This window comes from Carcharhinus amblyrhynchos, chromosome 14, assembly GCF_965287045.1.
Source record: "Carcharhinus amblyrhynchos chromosome 14, sCarAmb.v2.hapA, whole genome shotgun sequence".
Taxonomy (NCBI): Eukaryota; Metazoa; Chordata; class Chondrichthyes; order Carcharhiniformes; family Carcharhinidae; genus Carcharhinus; species Carcharhinus amblyrhynchos.
Window position 1 is genome coordinate 4,952,007 of NC_137337.1, and position 21,161 is coordinate 4,973,167.

The 21,161-nt window shown below is 42.3% G+C and overlaps 1 protein-coding gene across 1 annotated transcript; it reads left to right on the top strand.

Annotated features, from left to right (window-relative positions):
- Nucleotides 1-3,622: 3,622 nt before the first annotated feature.
- LOC145352341 (olfactomedin-4-like) lies at nt 3,623-20,506 on the top strand. The gene is given in 6 exon segments (XM_080202097.1): nt 3,623-3,672; nt 7,466-7,547; nt 9,272-9,430; nt 11,580-11,792; nt 18,699-18,843; nt 19,701-20,506. Coding segments are annotated over 6 exon segments (1,455 nt in total).
- The last annotated feature ends 655 nt before the right edge of the window (nt 20,507-21,161 follow it).

The following is a 21,161-nucleotide window of genomic DNA, read 5'->3' on the forward strand; positions in this document are numbered from 1 at the left end:
TTGCAGATCCTCCATTCTTCAGTTCTTCATTACGTCTGGCAATTTGTAAATTTTACTTGTTAATTTTCCCCTTTGATCTACACACTATGCGCCATTTAGTCACCAAAGGTTCTGAGAAAAAAGATTAGAAAACACACCATTACCAGAAAAGTAGTGTTGTGTCCTAGTCTTATCGGTGGAAAATAACAGACATTTCACAGAAATACAAACATACTCCATCTCAGCTATTGACTTATCTTTGATAAATATGGTTCGGATTGTCACTTCCATGCGGTATATTCTCAGGAGAAAGCCGCTGTTCTCCACCATGTGTAGTTTTTATTTGAAATAACAATTTCAATTATGAGAAGGTCATTTTGCAAACCATGCAGCTCAATTACACCCTGTACAAGGATTCCAAAACAATGGAGTCCTTGTGGCTCAGCTGTTAAGTGAACCACCCATCGTCCATTGTGAAACTGAGTCATATAGATGGAAAGAACCATTGGTGTTCGGACGCAGTAAGAGTGTTACTGAAGACTTCATTGCCGTAGTGATAAATAACAACTAAACTTCTTGCTCTTGGTAGTTACCCAATGATCCTATCTCAAAAGTTCAGGAACATTCTCATTGGAGAAAGCAGAATCTGGCTCAGCTCTAATGCCAATCAGAATGAAGGAGACTCCAACATTCCTCCTCTAGACTCAGATGAAGAATGGCCACTTGGCTGAGGTGCAGGTTCTACTGAGCAACAATAGAACCACATCTCTTAATCTCTCTCTCTCTCTCCAAAGCCTCTCCACCATTTACAAGTCACAAATCAGCAATGTGATAGAACAGTCTTCACTGGCCTGGATAGGTGCAACTGCAGCAACACGGAAAAAGCTTGATGTTATCCAGAAAAGAAGAATCTATTTGACCAGCAGCCAGTTTGCCACCATGAACATCCATTTCCTCTACGAATGTTGGACCACGGCTGCCTCTTGTATCAGGATGCACTGCAGCAACTCACCAAAACAACACCAATAGAACTTCCAAACTTAGAAGGGCATGAACTCAAGGTGTATAGGAGCACTCTCACCTACGTGTTCACCTCCAAATCAAACATCATTCTTCACTTATACATATATTGTTGTTCTTGTATCATCATTGTGTTAAAATCCTGGAACTCCCTACCTAACAGCATGTGGAAGCATCCACGCCAACAGATCAAGAAGTCCTACCATCAACTTCTCAAGGGTAACTAGGGATGGACAAGGAATGTTGGCTTTACCAGGGATGCCCATGTCCTCAGAATGAGAAATAAAAACATAAATCTCTAAGTGAAAAGAAGAGAGAAATTGATGAGAGCTTATTTTTCAGATCTGTATTGATTGCAGTTACTTGTTCTTTAAACCCCATGCACCTTTCTTAACTGGTGGCCAGGAAGTTCTGCAAGAGTAGGCCTAGTGACGAATCTTCCTTCAATACTTTTCTTCCCCTCAGGGAAATCTGGTCATGGCAACATTGAGATAAGGGAACATGTGGATAAACAAAGGTGGTAGCACACTTTCCAGTGACTCTAAATTGCCATAGTTAGATGCTTAAATGAGACATGCCATTCAAAATAGAAATAACGTGATGAGTTTATAGTTCATCTTAATTTTTAATTCAAGCAGATATTCAATCAGCTATTTCACCATAAACAGCTGCTGGTTGGTAGAACTTTCTTGTTTTGCATTTAAACCTGTTTTAAACAGACCAAAGCAGTATTTACATTTCAGGATCCCAGTTGAGTAAAGGAATTTGTATCTAGTATTCAGCCATTTGGAGGCCAATTTGTACCAATATGCCACTTTCAAAACTGATTAACATTAGAAAATATAGAAAAACCAACAACAAACACTAGTTAATTAGAAAGTTTAAGCGGAGTTCCACAATGGAAATAGAAAGGGGGATGAGGGGAGAGAGAAAATGGAAAAAAGAGAGTAAAGAACAGCACCATTAACAATGTAGCATCATCTCACCATATTAACAATAACAGCATGCATTTATAGGGCACCTTTAACATCATATAATATCTGCACTGAAATATCAGGCTACATTATATGTTCAATGACTGGACTGAAACATGAACACACAATTTTTTGACTTGGATGCATCACTCTATCAACTGAGAAAAACTGTCACAACAGGCATGTTGCGTCAAAGGCTTTGGAAGGGGCTCCCACATACACAGGTCTGAACAGGAAGCAAGTCATTCAGCAAGTTGCAAAGTAATGAATGAATATATGGCCAAGGTTATAGTAGGTCCTGACAGTCAGAAACAGAGGAATTTATAATGAGGAACAGCAAAATGGCTGAACGACAAAATACATGCTTTTGTTCTGTCTTCACAAAGGATACAAGTAAGATACCAGAACATGAGATTTAGTGAGATGGAAGAACTGAAGGAAATCAGTATTAGGAGGGAAATGTGTTGGGGAAATTGATGGGATTGAAGGCAGGTAGATCCCCAGAGTCTGGTAATCCACAGCCCAGCTTGCTTATGGAAATGGCCCTAGAAATAGTGGATGCATTGGTGATCATCTTCTAAGATTCTATAAACTCTAGGACAGTTCCCACAGATCAAAGTTAATGCAACCACACTTTTAAGAAGGGAGGTAGAGACAAAACAGTCAGCCTGATGTCGGTAGACGGAAAATGCTCAAAACCATTATAAGAGATTTAATAGCGAAGCACTTGGAAAACAGTGGCAGGATCAGGAAAGAATCAGGATCAGGCAGTAAGGAAGGCAAGTAGCATGTTGTCCTTCATAGCAAGAGGATATGAGTGTAGGGATAGGGATATTTTCCTGCAATTGTATAGGGTGTTGGTGAGGTCACACTGTACTATGTGCAGTTTTTGTGTCCTTATCTGAGAAAGGATGTTCTTGTTATTGAGGGAGTACAGCAAATGTTTACCAGGCTAATTCATGGAGTGGTGGGACTGACGTAAGAGGAGAGATCGAGTTGGTTAGGATTATATTCGCTGGAGTTTAAAAAAAGACGGGGGATCTCATAGAAATCTATAAAAGACTAACATAACTAGATCGGGTAGATGCAGGGAGGATGTTCCCGATGGTGGGAGAGTTTAGAACCAGGCGTCCTGGACTAAGGATACAGGGTAAACAATTAAGAACTGAGATGAGGAGAAGTTTCTTCAAACAGAGAGTGGTGAGAGACCCTCTGCAATTTTCTACTATAGAAAGCAGTTGAGGCCAAAATGTATAGTTTTAAGGAGTCAGATAAAGCCAAATGGATTTTGATTCCTATCAAGTAATTTCATGATTCCCACACAGCCTTCTGTGGGGTGAAAGGGATCAAAGCACGTAAGAGGAAAGCAGGAACAAATTACTGAGTTGGATGCTGAGCCAAGATCATGATGAATGGAGGAACAGGGTTTCTCGTATGCTCTGCAGGTGACTTGGACATGTTTTAGAAGGGTCTCACTACATATGGCAGCAATAGTCTTGTGCTGAATAGACTTACATTTCACAGTTAACAACTGTCCACAAGGATATGATTGATGAATGAAAGGAAAATACAGTAATCATTCCTCATCAATTATTAATATATGTTTTCCTGATAGGAAAGTCACATCAAATAATAACTGTTTGCCAGTGATGGCAAAAATTGAGAAACAAACACATATGTCTCCAGCCACTGAGATAAGGTAACAGTATAAATGACTGTATCTATCATTGAAGAATTTCCATGCAGAAAGTGAAGGAGGCAGAAGAATGTTTCTGTTCCTTTTGATATTCGGGTTATTTTGTTCTGTGCTGTCATGGATTGTGAGTACTGCTTTTTATTTCTGCTTCATTATTATTAATAACAATCTTAAACTTCCCAATCGGTTAGCGTAGCTGTAGTACTCAAATAGATCAAAAAGAACCTCAAGTTTGATCTAGAGACTATCCAAAATAACCTGGTTCAGAATTAATCATTATAATTAGCAACTTACAAATAGAGAACATTCATTTTTGAACTGTATGGACCTTGATTTCATAATTTCTACACAGTCTTCTGTGGGTATCAGGTAAGATCAAATGACGTCTCTTAGGTCATCACTCAGCCTTTTCTTTTCAAGACAAAAAAATCTCAGCTGAACATCCTTTCCTCATAAGTACAATCTCATCGTTTTGCATCATTCTTGTAAATCTTTTTTGCACCCTGGTTAGTGTCTTGTGTCCTTCCAATATGGCAAAGAGAACTGTACGGAATTCCATACATTGAAGTTCCATCAGTGCCATAGAGCACTGGCACCCTGCTGATTGAAGAGGTCAGCTGATGATGAGGTGAGTAAATCAGAGGCCATGCACCAAGGAGACATTGTGAATGCTGTGAAAACTTTCTTTTCCCCAGTGAGGCTCGGCGCGAAAACCTACCACTGCCAGGCTAACCACTGAGTTTCCTGCCTGAAAACACACTTTTCCAAAAGAAGGCAAAATTTCATCCTGTAGGTTTTTACTGTATACTTCACTCAACCAATGTGGAATGCTTAAGTTAGGGTTAAATTTCATTTATACTTTCTCCGCCTGATTGTTTAACTCATCTAAATAGTTGGCAAATCATCAATTGCATCTCTTTCTCTATTGCTCCTCCAAGAATTGTGCACGTTTATGACAGACTTTGTCGGAATTCAGAGATCAGAAAGAACAAGAGGTCAAGTATTGGCCTCAAAACCCCTCAGATTTCATCTTACACCTCAATGATACTCAAGTACCTTTTGTTATCCAAAGCGATGCTCTATCCTCAATTTTCATCGCTCTGTATGATGATTAGAATTACAGCTTTCTGAAAGTCCTAGCAAAACATATATTTTGGATATCCTTCATCTAATTTATTTATAATGCCCTCAACGAGACAAACAGACTTGTCAATTGAGATGTTGTCCTTCTAAATCTAAGCTAACTGCTCCTGTTGAATAATTACCATACAATGCCACCCCCCCAAATACTTCCTCCACAGAAGGTTTGCATAATTTGCATTGATGATTATATGAGGCAAAATGAACATATAGTTGCATGCTGATTAGTCACTTGGAAAAACAGGTATTGCGATTCCTTGCATCCAAATCTACATTGTGGAACTGGTTTGCAATAAGAACATAAGTACATAAGAAGTAGGAGCAGGAGTCGGCCATCTAGCCCTTCGAGCCTGCCCCGCCATTCAATAAGATCATGGCTGATCTGTCGTGGATCAGTTCCACTTTCCTGCTTTCTCCCCATAACCCTTAATTCCCTTGCCTATCAAAAACCTATCTACCCATGTCTTAAATATATTTAGTGAGGTAGCCTCCACCATTTCAACGGGCAGAGAATTCCAGAGATTGACCACCCTTTGAGTGAAGAAGTTCCTCCTCAACTCCGTTCTAAACTGCACCCTCCTTATCTTGAGGTTGTGCCCTCTAGTCCTGTTGTCCTTTCTGAGTGGGAAGAATCTCTCTGCCTGAACCCTACCCATCCCCTTCATTATCTTATACGTCTCTATAAGATCCCCCCTCATCCTTCTAAACTCCAACGAGTACAGACCCAGTCTATTTAGTCTCTCTTCATAGTCCAACCCCCTCATCTCCGGTATCAGCCTAGTGAACCTCCTCTGCACTCCCTCCAAGGCCAATATATCCTTGCACAAGTGCGGCGGCCAAAACTGCACACAGTACTCCAGCTGCGGCCTCACCAATGCCCTGTACAATTGCAGCAAGACCTCCCTGCTTTTATATTCAATCCCCCTCGCTATAAAGGCCAGCATCCCATTCGCCTTCTTGATCACCTGCTGCACCTGCAGACTGGGTTTTTGCAACTCATGCACAAGGACCCCCAGGTCCCTCTGCATCGTAGCATGCTGCAGCTTTTCGCCCTTTAAATAGTAATCCCTCCTACTATTATTCCTGCCAAAGTGGATAACCTCACACTTGCTAACATTGTACTCCAGCTGCCAGGTCCTTGCCCACTCACTCAGCCTATCTAGATCCCTCTGCAGACTTTCCACACCCTCCGCACAATTTGCATTTCCACTCATCTTCGTGTCATCAGCAAATTTTGTTACCCTACACTCAGTCCCCTCCTCCAGATCATCTATATAAATGGTAAATAGCTGAGGCCCCAGCACCGATCCCTGTGACACTCCACTCGTTTCCAACCGCCAATCAGAATAGCACCCATTGATACCAACTCTCTGCCTCCTATTAGACAACCAATCCTCTATCCACGCTAACACCTTACCCCCAACTCCATGCCCTCTAACCTACTGAAGCAACCTTTTGTGCGGCACCTTATCAACGCCTTTTGAAAGTCGAGAAACACTACATCCACCGGTTCCCCTCTGTCTACCACATTAGTCACATCCTCATAGAATTCCAATAAATTTGTCAAACACGACTTCCCCTTAATGAATCCGTGCTGCGTCTGTCCTATCAAACAATTCTTCTCTAGGTGCGTCGCTATTTCTTCTTTGATGACGGATTCAAGCATTTTTCCAACAACAGACGTTAAACTAACCGGCCTATAATTCCCTGCCTTTTGCCTGCTACCTTTTTTAAACAGCGGCGTAACATTAGTCGTTTTCCAATCTTCCGGCACGTCCCCGGAATCCAGCGAAGTTTGGTAAATAATCACTAAGGCAATAACTTCTCCATGAAAATAACTAGTGCCAGACAAATTGGTTGCCTAGAGTCTTTCAGTACCCAAGAATATCTGCCATCTGCTCCAAAGTGTTTGATAGTTTTAAGTCCCTTTAGCTGATGACGTCTTTCTGCTTCACTAATTTCCACTTTCTGTGGGATAATTTGTGTGTGATCTAAGAGTGACTGGCAGATCAGGCTTGTCGACTGAACACACACCCCTATTCCATCACTATAAATGGGTTAGTAGAATTTCCTATGTGACACTATGGTGGAAGGACTATTAACACAAGGGCTACACTTGTTCAAACAGAAAACCTGACCAAGATGACTAAGAATGGACAAATCTAGTCAGTGTCACACAATCCTCCTCCAACACTTCTCCACCACCATCTAGTTGAATGGTATTGGAATCCCCTGGTTCTATACACACCCATCTAACTGTAGCCAGAAAACCTAATGCAATGGTTTCTCTTCCTACTTTGATACCTTGATCCTCTGGTGTCCCCCAATAACCCTTGGCCCCTTCCTATTTCTTATCCCGTCCACTTGAGACCGTAAATTCTCATATTAAATCAACAGTCCTTTTGTCAGTTCCTTAAAATTTCTATCCGGCCCATGGTAATTCCTGCGATGGGTGAGACCAGAAAATTTAGGCCTATGACACACTGAAGACATCAAACTCCAACTCACCACAACCTCAGTCAACCACTCCAGGATGTCTAAATTGTCAGGCTGCTTGTTTGACATCCAGTACTGGATGCAAAGAAATTTCGTCCAATGACAAATTGAGAAGATAACATTATCATCTCTGGACAACACGACAAACTCCGTTTCCTAGCTCTGACTCTATTTCGCTCCATGGAAATCGTCTAGAGTTGAAACAGACTGTTTACAATCTTGGTGTCATATCTAAACCTAAGGTAAGTTTGTGAAAATTGATCTGCACTGACATTAAGCCTGCTTGTTCCCACATCAGTAACATTGCTCAATTCTGTCCTGCCTCAACGCATCTGCTGCTCAAGCCCTCATTGTGCCCTTGTTTGCTCTAAACTTGCTTATCCCATTATTCCCTGCATTAGGATAACGTATCCAAAACTCTGCCTATATCCTAAATCACAGCAAACTCCACTCAATCACCATGCTGGCCTTGTTGACTTACAATCACAACTGGTCAAGGAACATCTCAATTTTAAAATCCTCACCTTTGTTTTCAAATACCTCCATTGTGTCCTTCTTCTTATCTCTGTTCTCTGACCTCTTGAGCAACACCAATTTTAATTGCTCCATCATTGATGGCCAGACTTCTCTCTCTCAATAATTTCACCATTGCTTGTATCCTTCTCCAAGTCGTATCATATCTATTTTTCTGTGAAGTTACAGCTGCCAGTTTCATGCTCGATTAAGAGATTAAAGACTAACATCTTTTGGCACAAATCATTCATTTCGTATACTGAAGTAAGCAAGGGAGAATAATTCGTGGGACACTGGTTGTACATATGTAATGTTGCAAGGGGTCGGGTGATGATTTAGGTGGGGTTTAGAGACACAAAATAGGGATTCAGAAGACCAAGTCAAATCAATAAACAATTTATTAATTAACACATGTTGAAGGCATGTACCCAAACCCATGGATGTATAAACAAAAGAAGGCTCAAGTTACTGAGGCAGGTTCTCTTACAATCCATAGTCAGGCGCCAAAGTAGCTTGATTGTCCAGTCCTGGTCATAATCCATGAAACAAATAGTCCATAAATCAAGTAATCCAACACCCATCTCACTTTCACCCAAGTGTTTCTACCCCTTTATTATTGCTCGGTGATAGTTACACATTCTATCTAAGGGTTCATAGCTGAACCTCATCTCCAAGATTGACTTGGAAGCTTTTCTGGTTGAAGGTTGCCAGTTCCTTCTGGGAGTTCTGGTGGCCACTTTCATCACGCCTGGCTGTACTCGGCAGCAATGCTGTGTGAGGGATGGATGTGATCTAGAAAATGGAGGAGTTAGTATCACAAATACCTCCCCTCCAGCACCTAGCCCCTGGTGACATTACAGAATGAATAACATTTAGAAAACAAAAGCCCATGAAAAGTATTGCACTTGACTCCATGGTGTCCCAACATTCTTAAACTACTGTTTCTGTCCAGGTGAATTTATCCACTTTCTTCCTTATAGAACATAGGACCTAGAACACTACAGCACAAACAGGCCCTTCGGCCCACGAGTTGCGCCGATCACATCAACACCTACCAATCTATAGACCTATCTATAACCCCCAATCCCATTAAATCCCATATACTCATCCAGAAGTCTTTTAAAAGACACCAGCGAGTTCGCCTCCACCACCACTGACGGCAGCCGATTCCATTCACTCACCACCCTCTGAGTGAAAAACTTACCCCTAACATCACTTCTGTACTTGCCTCCCTGCACCTTAAATCTGTGTCCTCTCGTAGCGACCATTTCAACCCGGGGAAATAGCCCGGGTTGAAATGGGTTATCTGCAATCTGATTCCTTCCCTGGCCTTTGTCATCATTTTGTGCGAATGGAACTTTAATTATACACGATATTTAAATATTACATGAAAATTGCAAAGGATATTTGTGCCTCTAATGTTCCCATTTTTTTTAACCTATGAATTCTTCAGCCCATTCAGCAAGGCAATGTTACTGGCGAGATTGATGGAAATGGACAGTGCATGTGTAAAGTGTTCCTGCCTGATACGACATTCCCAGCTGATAAAGTCTGGGAATTGCAACAAACCTACCAAAACCTCTCTCAGAAAGTGGAAACTGAAACCTCAAAGGTGAAGTAAAGAATCTGGGCTGATATTTATTTGTATTTGTTTATCTGCTTCGTGTTTTCTTAATTTATTGGAACTAATTAGTATTGATTTGAGTGGATTTGATTTGATTTATTATTGCCACGTGTATCAATATACAGTGAAAAGTATTGTCTCTTGCATGCTATACAGACAAAGCACACCGCTCTTGGAGAAGGAAATGAGAGAGTGCAGAATTAGTGTTGCTTGTTAAACAAGAAAACATAAATGTTTTTACAAGCGTGTCTGTGTCTCTTCCAGCAGCTCCAAGTAATTTTGATTACATAAGGTCATGGTGATAGAAAAAAGACTCAGGTGGCCCCAAAGAAAACAAGGCTAAATATCCCATAGGCTCAGATGTTTGGCCACGTTAGGGCTAGTAATTTGATTACCAACTTGTGCAATAGTGCCCATTGATTGATCTCTATCGAGTTAGCATTTGGGTCCAAAATTCCTGGTTTTTGTATTCATATGTGGGACATGGGTGTCGTTGGCTGGCCAGCATTTATTGCCCACCCTTAGTTGCCCCTGACCTGAATGACTTGCTAGGCCATTTCACAGGACAGTTGAGAGTCATCCACATTGCTGTGGATCGGGAGTCACACGTAAGCCAGACCAGGTAAGGGTGGCAGATTTCCTTCCATTAAGGATATTAGTGAATTAGATGGGTTTTTCTGACAACTGGCAATGGATTCATGGTCATCAATAGATTCTTAATTCCAGATATTTTTTATTGAATTCAAATTCCACCATCTGCTGTGGTGGGATTCGAACCTGGGTTGCTAGAGCATTATCTGAATTTCTGGATTAATCATCAAGCAATAATAGCACAAGGCTATCGTATTCCCAGGTTGACCCCTGCCAGGAATGCAATGGAGGAGTTTGAGATTGCCCAATATCCATTCCCCAGTTCACACTCCAGTTTCTGCTCAGCTCTCCTTAAGAAGTCTCAGAACAACAGGTTAAAGTCCAACAAGTTTATTTGATAACAAGTGCCACTAGCTTTCGGAATGCTGCTCCTTCGTCAGCTGAGTGGGGAGTACTAATCACAAACAGTGCATATAAAGGCACACACTCAGTTTACAGAATACTGATTAGACTCGTAAAGTCTTAAAGGTGCAGACAATGTCAGTGGAGATAGCATTAAGCACAGGTTAAAGAGATGTGTATTGTCTCCAGACAGGACAGTATGTGAGATGTTGCAAGTCCAGGCAATTCATGGGAGCTACAAATAGTGTGACATGAATCCAAGATCCTGGTTGAGGTTGTCTTCATGAGTGCGAATTTGGCTGTGAGTTTCTCCTCAGTGACTCTGCGCTGTCGTGTGCCATGTAGGCCGCCTTGGAGAACGTTTACCCAAAGATCAGAGGCTGAATGCCCGTGATCTTCATGTCACACTGTCTGTAATCCCCATGACTCGCCTGGGCTTGCAACATCTCACTTACTGTCCAGTCTGGAGACAATACACATCTCTTTAACCTGTGGTCAATCCTATCTCCACTCACATTGTCTGCACCTTTAAGACTTGACTAGTCTAATCAGTATTCTGTAAGCTGAGTGTGTGCCTTTATATGAACTGTTTGTGATCAGAACTTCCCACTCACCTGACGAAGGAACAGCGCTCCGAAGGCTAGTGGCATTTGTTACCAAATAAACCTGTTGTGAGACTTCTTACTGTGTTTCCCCCAGTCCAACGCCAGCTCTACATGAAGGCGAAACAGATATTCCCTCCCAATATAACTCATGCTAACAGAAGAGATGGGGTCCAAAAGAGGGAATTCCTTTGTCAGGAATTTCTTGGCCAGATGCTCAGCATGCACACCAAGCAGTGGATAAGAGATACACCTGTGGATCCAGATCAAAAGCACCATACCAGAAAAAATAACTGCTCCAATTTTTATACTGGCCCTTGTGTAAAGAGAACTACCCGTGTTCCACCTTGAATTAGAGCTAAGTGCTCAAAACTACCCTACACTTTCACCAACTAGCATTGATTTGTAGTTTGTGTATTTTGCTTCGACAAAGCAAACACTGAGGAGAAAGGATTAGTTATATCAAAATTAAAGTCTTTACATATTGATTCTTTCTTGACTCAACGAGAGTCTTAATATCTGAATATCTTGAACTCTGACAGCTTGAAGTGTACGAGAGTGTGCTGATTCATTATGGAGACAAACTGATGAATCTAACTAAGTGACTTGAAGCAATGGAGAACAGTGAAGACACATTCACCAAACTTGACTTTGAACTTCTGCGCACGGAACTGAAAGAGATGGAACGTCTCATCACCGAGCTGATGCAGTCAGTTCAGGGAGATAGTCATGTGTTTGAAACACTGTTTGAGGAGGTAATTATGTGATACTGTTGAAATACAAGTTAACACGGCAATGTCTGTACTTTATCAAGTATAGAAGATGGCAGTGTGACCATGTGAGACTCTGGGGCCACAATAACAAGTAAGATATGGCATAGGATCATACACAAATCTTTAAAGGTGGCAAGTCAAGTTGAAAAATCATGCTATAGAATCACAGGACTTGATGTTGGGTTCTACTGGGCTGGGGCAGAAACAGAAGTGATGGAAATGCCAGTTCCCCAGTGCCAACCCACCCCACTTGAAGCACGGTGAGGGGATAGCAGGGATATCCACATGCACACAAATAGCTCACTCAGCTCCTAACAAGGTCACTAAGGACAAATAAAGGAGGCTGATTGAAATTTTCCAGTCAGGTTCCAACAGTAGGTGGGGGCAGATCTAACTGCCTGGAGACAGCTTCTTAGCACAGATCTGGAAGCTAGTTCTCCAGGCAGGTGTAAAGGCCCTCCCCACTTACCTGGGTGCTACACAGCCTTTGTTTTAGTTTGAATTTTAAAAAGTTTGGAGAGCGGGTACCTTCATTTTGAAATTCCATCTCACTTACTTATCTGCCATCACAGCTTGCTGCTCCTCTTAAGCTGACTGGCCTTCCAGTTGTGAAGGACAACCTGCCATTCTTAATTGGATACTGAGCCATCCCTCTGACATTAATTAGCCACCCTGGGGAAAATCATGAGTGACTGCTTCCCACACATTGCACACTCTGACCCACATTTCAGCCTGACGGCAGGGTTTAGAAGCCAACAGGGAAAACCCTGCCCATTGAAGCGTACAATACAGGAGGAGGGGAATTTAGTCTCATTGCCCAGTCGTTCCCTGCCATATTCCTGTAATTTGGTTCTCTTTGAGTATATGTCCTTTTAAAACTTTCTCTAGAATTTGCTTTGACCACAGTTTCAGATGTTGCAATCCAGGTCATAACAAACTGTGTCATACGAAATGACATTAAAATATTTCTCCTCATTTCCTCACTAGTATTTGAACCAATTATTTTAAATCTATCACCATTACTTAGCCACCAAGTCCCAATGAAATAGTTCCTCCTAACTTGTTCCATCAAGACCCCTCATAATTTCAATACTCCTTTCAGTTTTTCTTTTGACCCTTCCAGCTTGAAGGAGAAAAGCCCAGTTTCCCCAGTATCACCAGATAACTGAACTTCCTAATCCTTGGTATTAAATTGATAAAACTCCTCTGTACCTTCTCCAAGACCTTGACATGTTCCTAATTTATGCCCAGAATTCTACAGAATACTTCAACTGGCGCTTAAACAGAGGCTCATTTCAGTTTAACATAATTTCCTTCATTAGGTGAACATGCAGTCCCCGGTCCCTCTGTTCATTGTGAATATACAGCCCCACATCCCTCTGCTCATTGTGAATATGCAGCCCCAGGTCCCTCTGCTCATTGTGAACATGCAGCCCTTGGTCCCTCTGTTCATTGTGAATATGCAACCCCATGTCCCTCTGTCATTGTGAATATAAGAACATAAGAAATAGGAGCAGGAGTAGGCCATCTAGCCCTTCGAGCCTGCCCCGCCATTCAATAAGATCATGGCTGATCTGTCGTGGCTCAGTTCCACATTCCCGCCCTCTCCCCATAACCCTTAATCCCCTCTCTTATCAAAAACCCATCAACCCGCGTCTTAAAAATATTTAGCGAGGTAGCCTCCACCACTTCAACGGGCAGAGAATTCCAGAGATTCACCACCCTTTGAGTGAAGAAGTTCCTCCTCAACTCTGTTCTAAACCGCCCCCCCTTTATCTTGAGGCTGTGCCCCCTAGTCCTACTATCCTTTCTGAGCGGGAAGAGTCTCTCCACCTCTATCCTATCCATCCCATTCATCATCTTATACGTCTCAATGAGATCTCCCCTCATTCTTCTAAACTCTAACGAGTACAAGCCTAGTTTATTCAGCCTCTCCTCATAGCTCAACCCCCTCAACTCCGGTATCAGCCTAGTAAACCTCCTCTAACCCCATGTCCCTCTGTCATTGTGAATATGCAGCCCCAGGTTCCTCTGTTCAATGACCCTGCTCTAATGAAACAAACATTCATTCACCACTACTTTCTGAGGATACACCGAGGAGAATTTAGCATGGCCAATTCACCTAACCTGCACATATTTGGACTGTGAGAGGAAACAGGAGCACCCAGAGGAAACTCACTCAAGCACAAGGAGAACATGCAAACTCACACAGACTGTGACCCAAACTGGGAATTGAATCCGGGACCGTGGCGCTGTGAGGCAGCAGTGTTCAGCCAAGCTGTCCAGACTAGTTTGCCATTGATTCTGTGTGATTTAACTTTTTGTACCAGTCTGCCATGAGGGACCCTGTCAAATGTTTTACTAAAGGCCATATAGACAAGATCCACAGCCCTTCCCTTGTCAATCATTTATATCACCTCCTCAAAAAAACGCAATCAAATTAGTGAAATGTAACTTGCCTTGAACAAAACGATTCTGTCGCTAATAAGACCATTCAGTTCCAAATGTGTATAAATTCTATCCCTACGAATCTTCTCGAACAATTTCACTATCACTGACATCAAGCTCACTGGCCTATAGTTACCCGAGTTATCCTTGCTGTCCTTCTTAAATAATGGGACAACATTGTCTATCTTCCAATCCTCTTGGGACCTCACCTGTAGCCAACGAGCCAATGAGAGGCACAGCAATTTCGTCTCTTGACTCCCTCAGTAATTTGGGATAGATGCCATCTAGACCTGGGATTTGTCTACCTTAATGCTTTTTAATTCACCGAACATTTCCTCCCTCATAATGATGACTTGCTCTAGAGGGTTTACGTACCCCTCCGAGACAGCATTAATCGACGTGTCCCTCGCCTTTCTGAATACCGACGCATTGTACTCATTAAGGATCTCACCCACTCCTTCGGTTTTACACATAATTTCCCAACTTTGTTGTTGAGTACACCAACTCTTCCTCTAGCTACCCTCTTGTTCCTAATATATGTATTAAATGCCTTGAGATCCTTCTTAATCCTGCCTGCCAATGACATTTTGTGACCCATTTGGTCCTCCTAACTCCCAGTTTGAGTTCTTTTCTACGTTCTCTGTATTCTTCAAGTGCTTCTTCTGTTTTTCGTTGCCTGGACCTCATGTATGCATGCTTTTTCGTTTTGACTAGACTTGTAATTTCCCTGGTTATCCAGTTCCTGAATCCTGCCTTTCCTGTCCATCGTATCATAGGCACATCCTGTTCTGCACTCTGATCAACTGCTCCTTAAAAGACTCCTACATGCCAGATGTGGATTTACCCGCAAACAGCCTCTCCCAAACTACAGCCTCCAAATCCTGCCCAATCCAGTTCTGGTTAGCCTTTCCCCAATTTAGTACCTTAACCTGAGGACAACACTTGCCCTTTTCCATGAGTATCCAAAAATTTATGAAATTGTGGTCACCATTTGCAACATGTTTCCCCACAGCAAGTTTGATGACCTGGCTGGGCTCATTCCCTAATATCAGGTCTAGTATAGACCACTCTCCAGTTGGACTATCCAAATATTGTTCCAAAAAAACTTTCTGGGCACACCTAACAAATTCCTCACCATCTGGACACCAAACCCTAAAGGATTTCCAGTCAGTATGAGGAAAATTGAAGTCTCCCACTGCAACAACCTTATTATTTCTACATCTGTCCAGAATCTGCTTACATATCCACTCTTCAACCTCCTCCTATTGGGAGGTCTGTCATACAGCCTTATCATAGTGATTGCTCCCTTCCTGTTTCTGGGCTTTACCCACAATGTCTCGTTACATGTTTCTTCCAAAGTATCCTCCCTCCGCACAGTTGTAATATCTTCCCCCACCTCTTTTGCCTTCCCTTCTGCCTCACCTAAAACACCTGTATCCCAAGACCTTTTAGCTGCCAGTTGTGTCCCTCTTTTAACCAAGTCTCTATTACCACAACCACATCCAAGTTACTTGCATGAATCAAGGCTCTATATTCATCTGTCTTAACTCATAATTGTATAGACTTCCATTATGTCACCCTTCAGCCTTCAATTTTCCCAAGAAAAGAGTCTGTTATTAACATGGACATGACGAACATTACTATTGTAGACAGTGTAAGAGGGAGGATAGACGGGTGATGGAGAAGGGGATTGCTCAGACCGAAGGTTTGAGATGTGTCTATTTTAACGCCAGGAGTGTAGTAAATAAAATGGATGAGCTTAGAGTGTGGATCGGTGCTAGGGAATGTGACGTGGTGGCTATTACAGAGGCTTGGATGTCTCAGGGACTGGACTGGATACTTCAGGTGCCAGATATCAGATGTTTCGGGGGGGGGGGGGGGCAAATAGTAACAGGGATGTTGAGGAGCAGATAGGGAAATAGATCCTGGAGAGATGTACTAATAACAGAGTTGTCGTGATGGGAGACTTTAATTTCCCAAACGTCGATTGGAGTATCCCTAGGGTAAAGGGTTTGGATGGGGAGGAGTTTGTTAGGTGTGTTCAGGAGGGTTTCCTGACACAGTATGTGGATAAGCTTACAAGAGGAGAGGCTGTACTCGATCTGGTACTGGCTAATGAACCTGGAAAGGTGTCGGATCTCTCGGTGGGAGAGCATCTTGGGGATAGTGATCATAACTCTATCTCCTTTACACTAGCATTGGAAAGAGATAGGATCAGGCAAGCTAGGAAAGTGTTATCTGGAGTAAGGGGAAATATGAAGCCATCAGGCAGGAAATTAGACGAGTAAATTGGAAGGAGGTATTCTCGGGGAAACGTACCAAAGTAAGGTGGCAGATTTTCAAGGAATGTTTGTCTGGAGTTCTGCATGATGAGACAGGGAGGTTTTGGTAGGTTACAGGAACTGTGGTGCACGAAAGTTGTAACGAACCTAGTCAAAAAGAAACGAAAAGCGTACAATAGGTTCAGAGAGATAGGCGATGTTAGGGATCGAGAAGAGTATACAGCTTGTAGGAAGGAACTTAAGAAGGAAATTAGGAAAGCCAGAAGGGGTCATGAAAAGGCCTTTTCATGACCCCTTCTGGGTCATGAAAAGATTTAAGAGAACTCTAAGGCGTTCTTCAAATATGTGAAGAGTAAAAGGATGAGATATGAAGGAATAGGACCTATAAAATGTGAAGGTGGGAAGGTTTGTACAAAACCGGTAGAAATAGCAGAGGTGCTTAATGAATACTTTACCTCGTTATTCAAGGTGGAAAAAAGATCTGGGTGGTTGTACTGCAGGCTTGTGGCAGACTGAAAAGATTGAGTATATGGACATTAAGAAAGATGATGTGTTGGAACTTTTGAATAGCATCAAGATAGATAAGTTGCCCGGACCAGATGGGATGTACCCCAGGTTACTGTGGGAGGCGAGGGAAGAGATTGCAGAGCCTCTGGCGAAGATCTTTGCATCATCAATGGAGACGGGAGAGATTCCTTAGGATTGGAGGATTGTGGATGTGGTTCCTATATTCAAGAAAGGGAATAGGGATAGCCGAGAAAATTACTGACCGGTGAGCCTAACCTCAGTGGTTGATAAGTTGGTGGAGAAGATCCTGAGGGACAGGATTTATGAACATTTAGAGAAGTTTAGTATGCTCAAAAGTAGTCAGCACAGTTTTGTCAAAGGCAGATCATGTCTTACGAGCCAAATTGAGTTCTTTGAAAATGTGACTAAACACATTGACGAAGGAAGAGCGGTAAATGTGGTTTATGTGGACTTCAGCAAGGCGTTCGATAAGGTCCCCCATGCAAGACTTCTTGAGAAAGTGAGAGGGCATGGGATCCAAGGGGCTGTTGCCTTGTGGATCCAGAACTAGCTTGCCCGCATAAGGCAGAGAGTGGTTATAGATGGGTCTTTTTCTGCACAGAGGTCAGTCACCAGTGGAGTGCCCCAGGGATCCGTTCTGGGACCCCTGCTGTTTGTAATTTTCATAAATGATCTGGATGAGGAAGTGGAGGGATGGGTTGGTAAGTTTGCCGATGACACGAAGGTCGGTGATATTGTGGATAGTTTGGAGGGAAGTTAGAACTTGCAGCGTGACATAGATAGGATGCAAGACTGGGCAGAGAAGTGGCAGATGGACTTCAACCCAGATAAATGTGTAGTGGTCCATTTTGGCAGTTCAAATGGGATGAAGGAATATAGTATCAAGGATAAGACTCTTAGCAGTGTAGAGGATCAGAAGGACCTTGGGGTCCGGGTCCATAGGACTCTTAAATCAGCCTCGCAGGTGGAGGATGTGATTAAGAAGACGTATGGTGTACCAGCCTTCATCAATTGAGGGACTGAGTTTAGGAGTTGGGAGATAATGCTGCAGCGTTATAAGACCCTAGTTAGACCCCACTTGGAGTACAGTGTTCAGTTCTGGTCACCTCATTACAGGAGGGATGTGGAAGCTATTGAAAGGGTGGAGAGGAGATTTACAAGGATGTTGCCTGGATTGGGTGGCATGCCTTATGAGGATAGGTTGAGGGAGCTTGGTCTTTTCTCCTTGGAGAGACAAAGGATGAGAGGTGACCTGATAAAGGTGTATCAGATGTTGAGAGGTATTGATCAGGTGGATTCTCAGAGGCTTTTTCCCAGGGCTGAAATGGTTGCTATAAGAGGACACAGGTTTAAGGTGATAGGGAGTAGGTACAGAGGAGATGTCAGGGGTAAGATTTTCACTCAGAGGGTGGTGGGTGAGTGGAATCGGTTGCCATCGGTGGTGGTGGAGGCAAATTTGATAGGGTCTTTTAAGAGACTTCTGGATGTGTACATGGGACTTAATAGGATTGAGGGTTATAGGTAAGCCTGGTAGGTAGCAATATGATAGGCGCAACTTGTGGGCTGAAGGGCCCGTTTGTGCTTTAGTTTTTCTACGTTCAATGTTCTCCTAACTCAAATGTACCTTTAGATTCGAAACATGACTGCCATCGTTAACCAGCTGGAACACTACGATAAGAACAATGTGCTCCTTATGCGGCGTGAAATTCAGGAACTGCAAAAGCGTTTGGAGGAATGTCAGAAACTTCACAATGGATCCCAGGGTGGAGATTTTGGTAATGACATCTTACATAGAATTTACAGTACAGAAATAGGCCGTTCATTCCAACAGGTCTATTTGGTGTTTTTTTTCTCTATGCATCCCTACCTCCATGCCCTTTTTCAATAAACACTTTAATGGAGAATGGAATGATATCAGATTCAGCATCCCAGTATCAATCATTACCCATGAACAAATATGCAAGCTATACATAAAACGGCACTGCTCTTGTGTCAAGATTAAGCACATCACACTGCCACACAGTATGAGATTGATGCTCTCTTGCTGTGGGATCTGGTTTTCAGTCTGTCCTGGGCAGAAGGTTTGGAATCCAACAAATTTAGGAAGGAAAGATTGAGCAAGGGAAGGACTTCTACAGCTAACAGGTTCTGGGAAAAATTAACCTTCAGTCTGAATCCAGAAACGTGGACTAATACTCCTCAAATCCCACAATGACACCCAGAAATTTAGATTTAGTTAAAAATATACAAAAAAAAGCTAGCATGATGAAACTACTAGACCGTCATAAAATTACATCTGATGTACTGACATCCTTTATAGAATGAAATCTACTTTCCTCCATATATATCTGATATCTCCATATCAGATATATATGGAGTCTATATATCTGATCTATATAGACTCCAGATCATAGCAATGTGGTTGATTATTAACTGCCTTCTGAAATAGCCTAACAAACTATTGAGTTATTAAGGATGGGCAACAAATGCTGGTCTTGCCAGTTACACCCAGATCCCCTGAACAAATGAGAAAACCACGTTTAAAAATAACAGCAGGTTGGAGAGTAGAGGAAGATTTAATCAAACTTCAACTTAATTTTGTATCCTACCTTTTGCTCTTTCCTCGTTCCAGGATCATGTGAACATGGAGGAATCGCAAACTTGAGCAAACCTTTTGTCGTGCAGAAAAATTATTACGGGTCTGGCTATCCATATGGTGCATGGGGGAAAGACCCATATCCAATCCCTGGCAGGAAGAACATGTTTTGGGTGACTTCACAGAATTCATTTCCAATAATGAATCACTTTCGACTTTACTCAGACTACACACATCTGGTTCTCCAAGAGCATTTTCAGGCATCTTCATTCGGTACTTCTGGTTATGGGTCTGGCGTTGTGATGTTTAAAAATTATTTTTACTATAATTACTATAGCAATAACAGATATATTACAAGAGCAAATGCATCATCACCAAGCCAATATCAATCTATTCTGTTAGAGGATGCAGTCACTGGAAATAGATTCTCATACAGCTCTTCTGACGACCAAAATCTTGACTTTTCTGTTGATGAAAATGGCCTGTGGGTGATATATGCCACTGAAAAAAGCAAGGGGAACATTGTAGTGAGTAAAATCAATGAAGAATCCTTCATTGTGCACAACACTTGGGAGACCAATCAGTTCAAAAGGGCAGCCAGCAATGCCTTCATGCTCTGTGGAGTTCTCTATGTGACACGGACATTGACAACTCAAACGGAAGAGATATTTTACACCTTTGATACAAAGACAGGAAAGGAGAGTTTTGTCAACATTCCTTTTGAAAAGAAGCATGAAAATGTCATAAGCCTCCACTACAATCCTTCAGATCACAAACTGTATATGTTCAGTGATGGCTACATGATCTTCTATAACATTGAGTTCAAACCAAAAGAGCCATAGTGGCAATTTTAAGCTAATTCATTCCAACAAGACATGTCCACAAGAGTCCTGATACATCATTGCCCTCCCCTCTCCCACTTCAATGCGATATGGACAATCTGCACTTCAAATCCTTTTCCTTTAAGGCTAAGTTTTCCATCTTTTCAAATTCTATCTTCCTTCTTCTTAGGCAGACCCTCAGGATTTAAAGTTTACTTATTAGTGTCACAAATAGGCTTACATTAATACTACATTGCAGTTACTGAGAAAATCCCCTAGTCGCCACACTCCGGCACCTGTTCGGGTACACTGAGGGAGAATTTATTAAGGCCGATGCGCCTAACCAGCACGTCTTTCGGACTATGAGGGGAAACCGGAGCACCCGAAGGAAACTCACGTAGACACGGGGATTTCATACAGATTCCACACTAACAGTGACCCAAGCCAGAAATTGAACCCGGGTCCCTGGTGCTATGAGGTAGCAGTGCTAACCCTGCGCACCGTGCAAGGATTCGTGCTTCCACTTTGGTTCAACAGATTCTCAAATGGCTGTTAAATAGAAACATTGAAAATAAGTACAGGAATGGGCCATTTGGCCGTTCAAGCATGCTCCGCATTCTTAATGACCATCTAATTCATTAACCTGTACTCTAACGTATCTGTCAGAATTTCATAG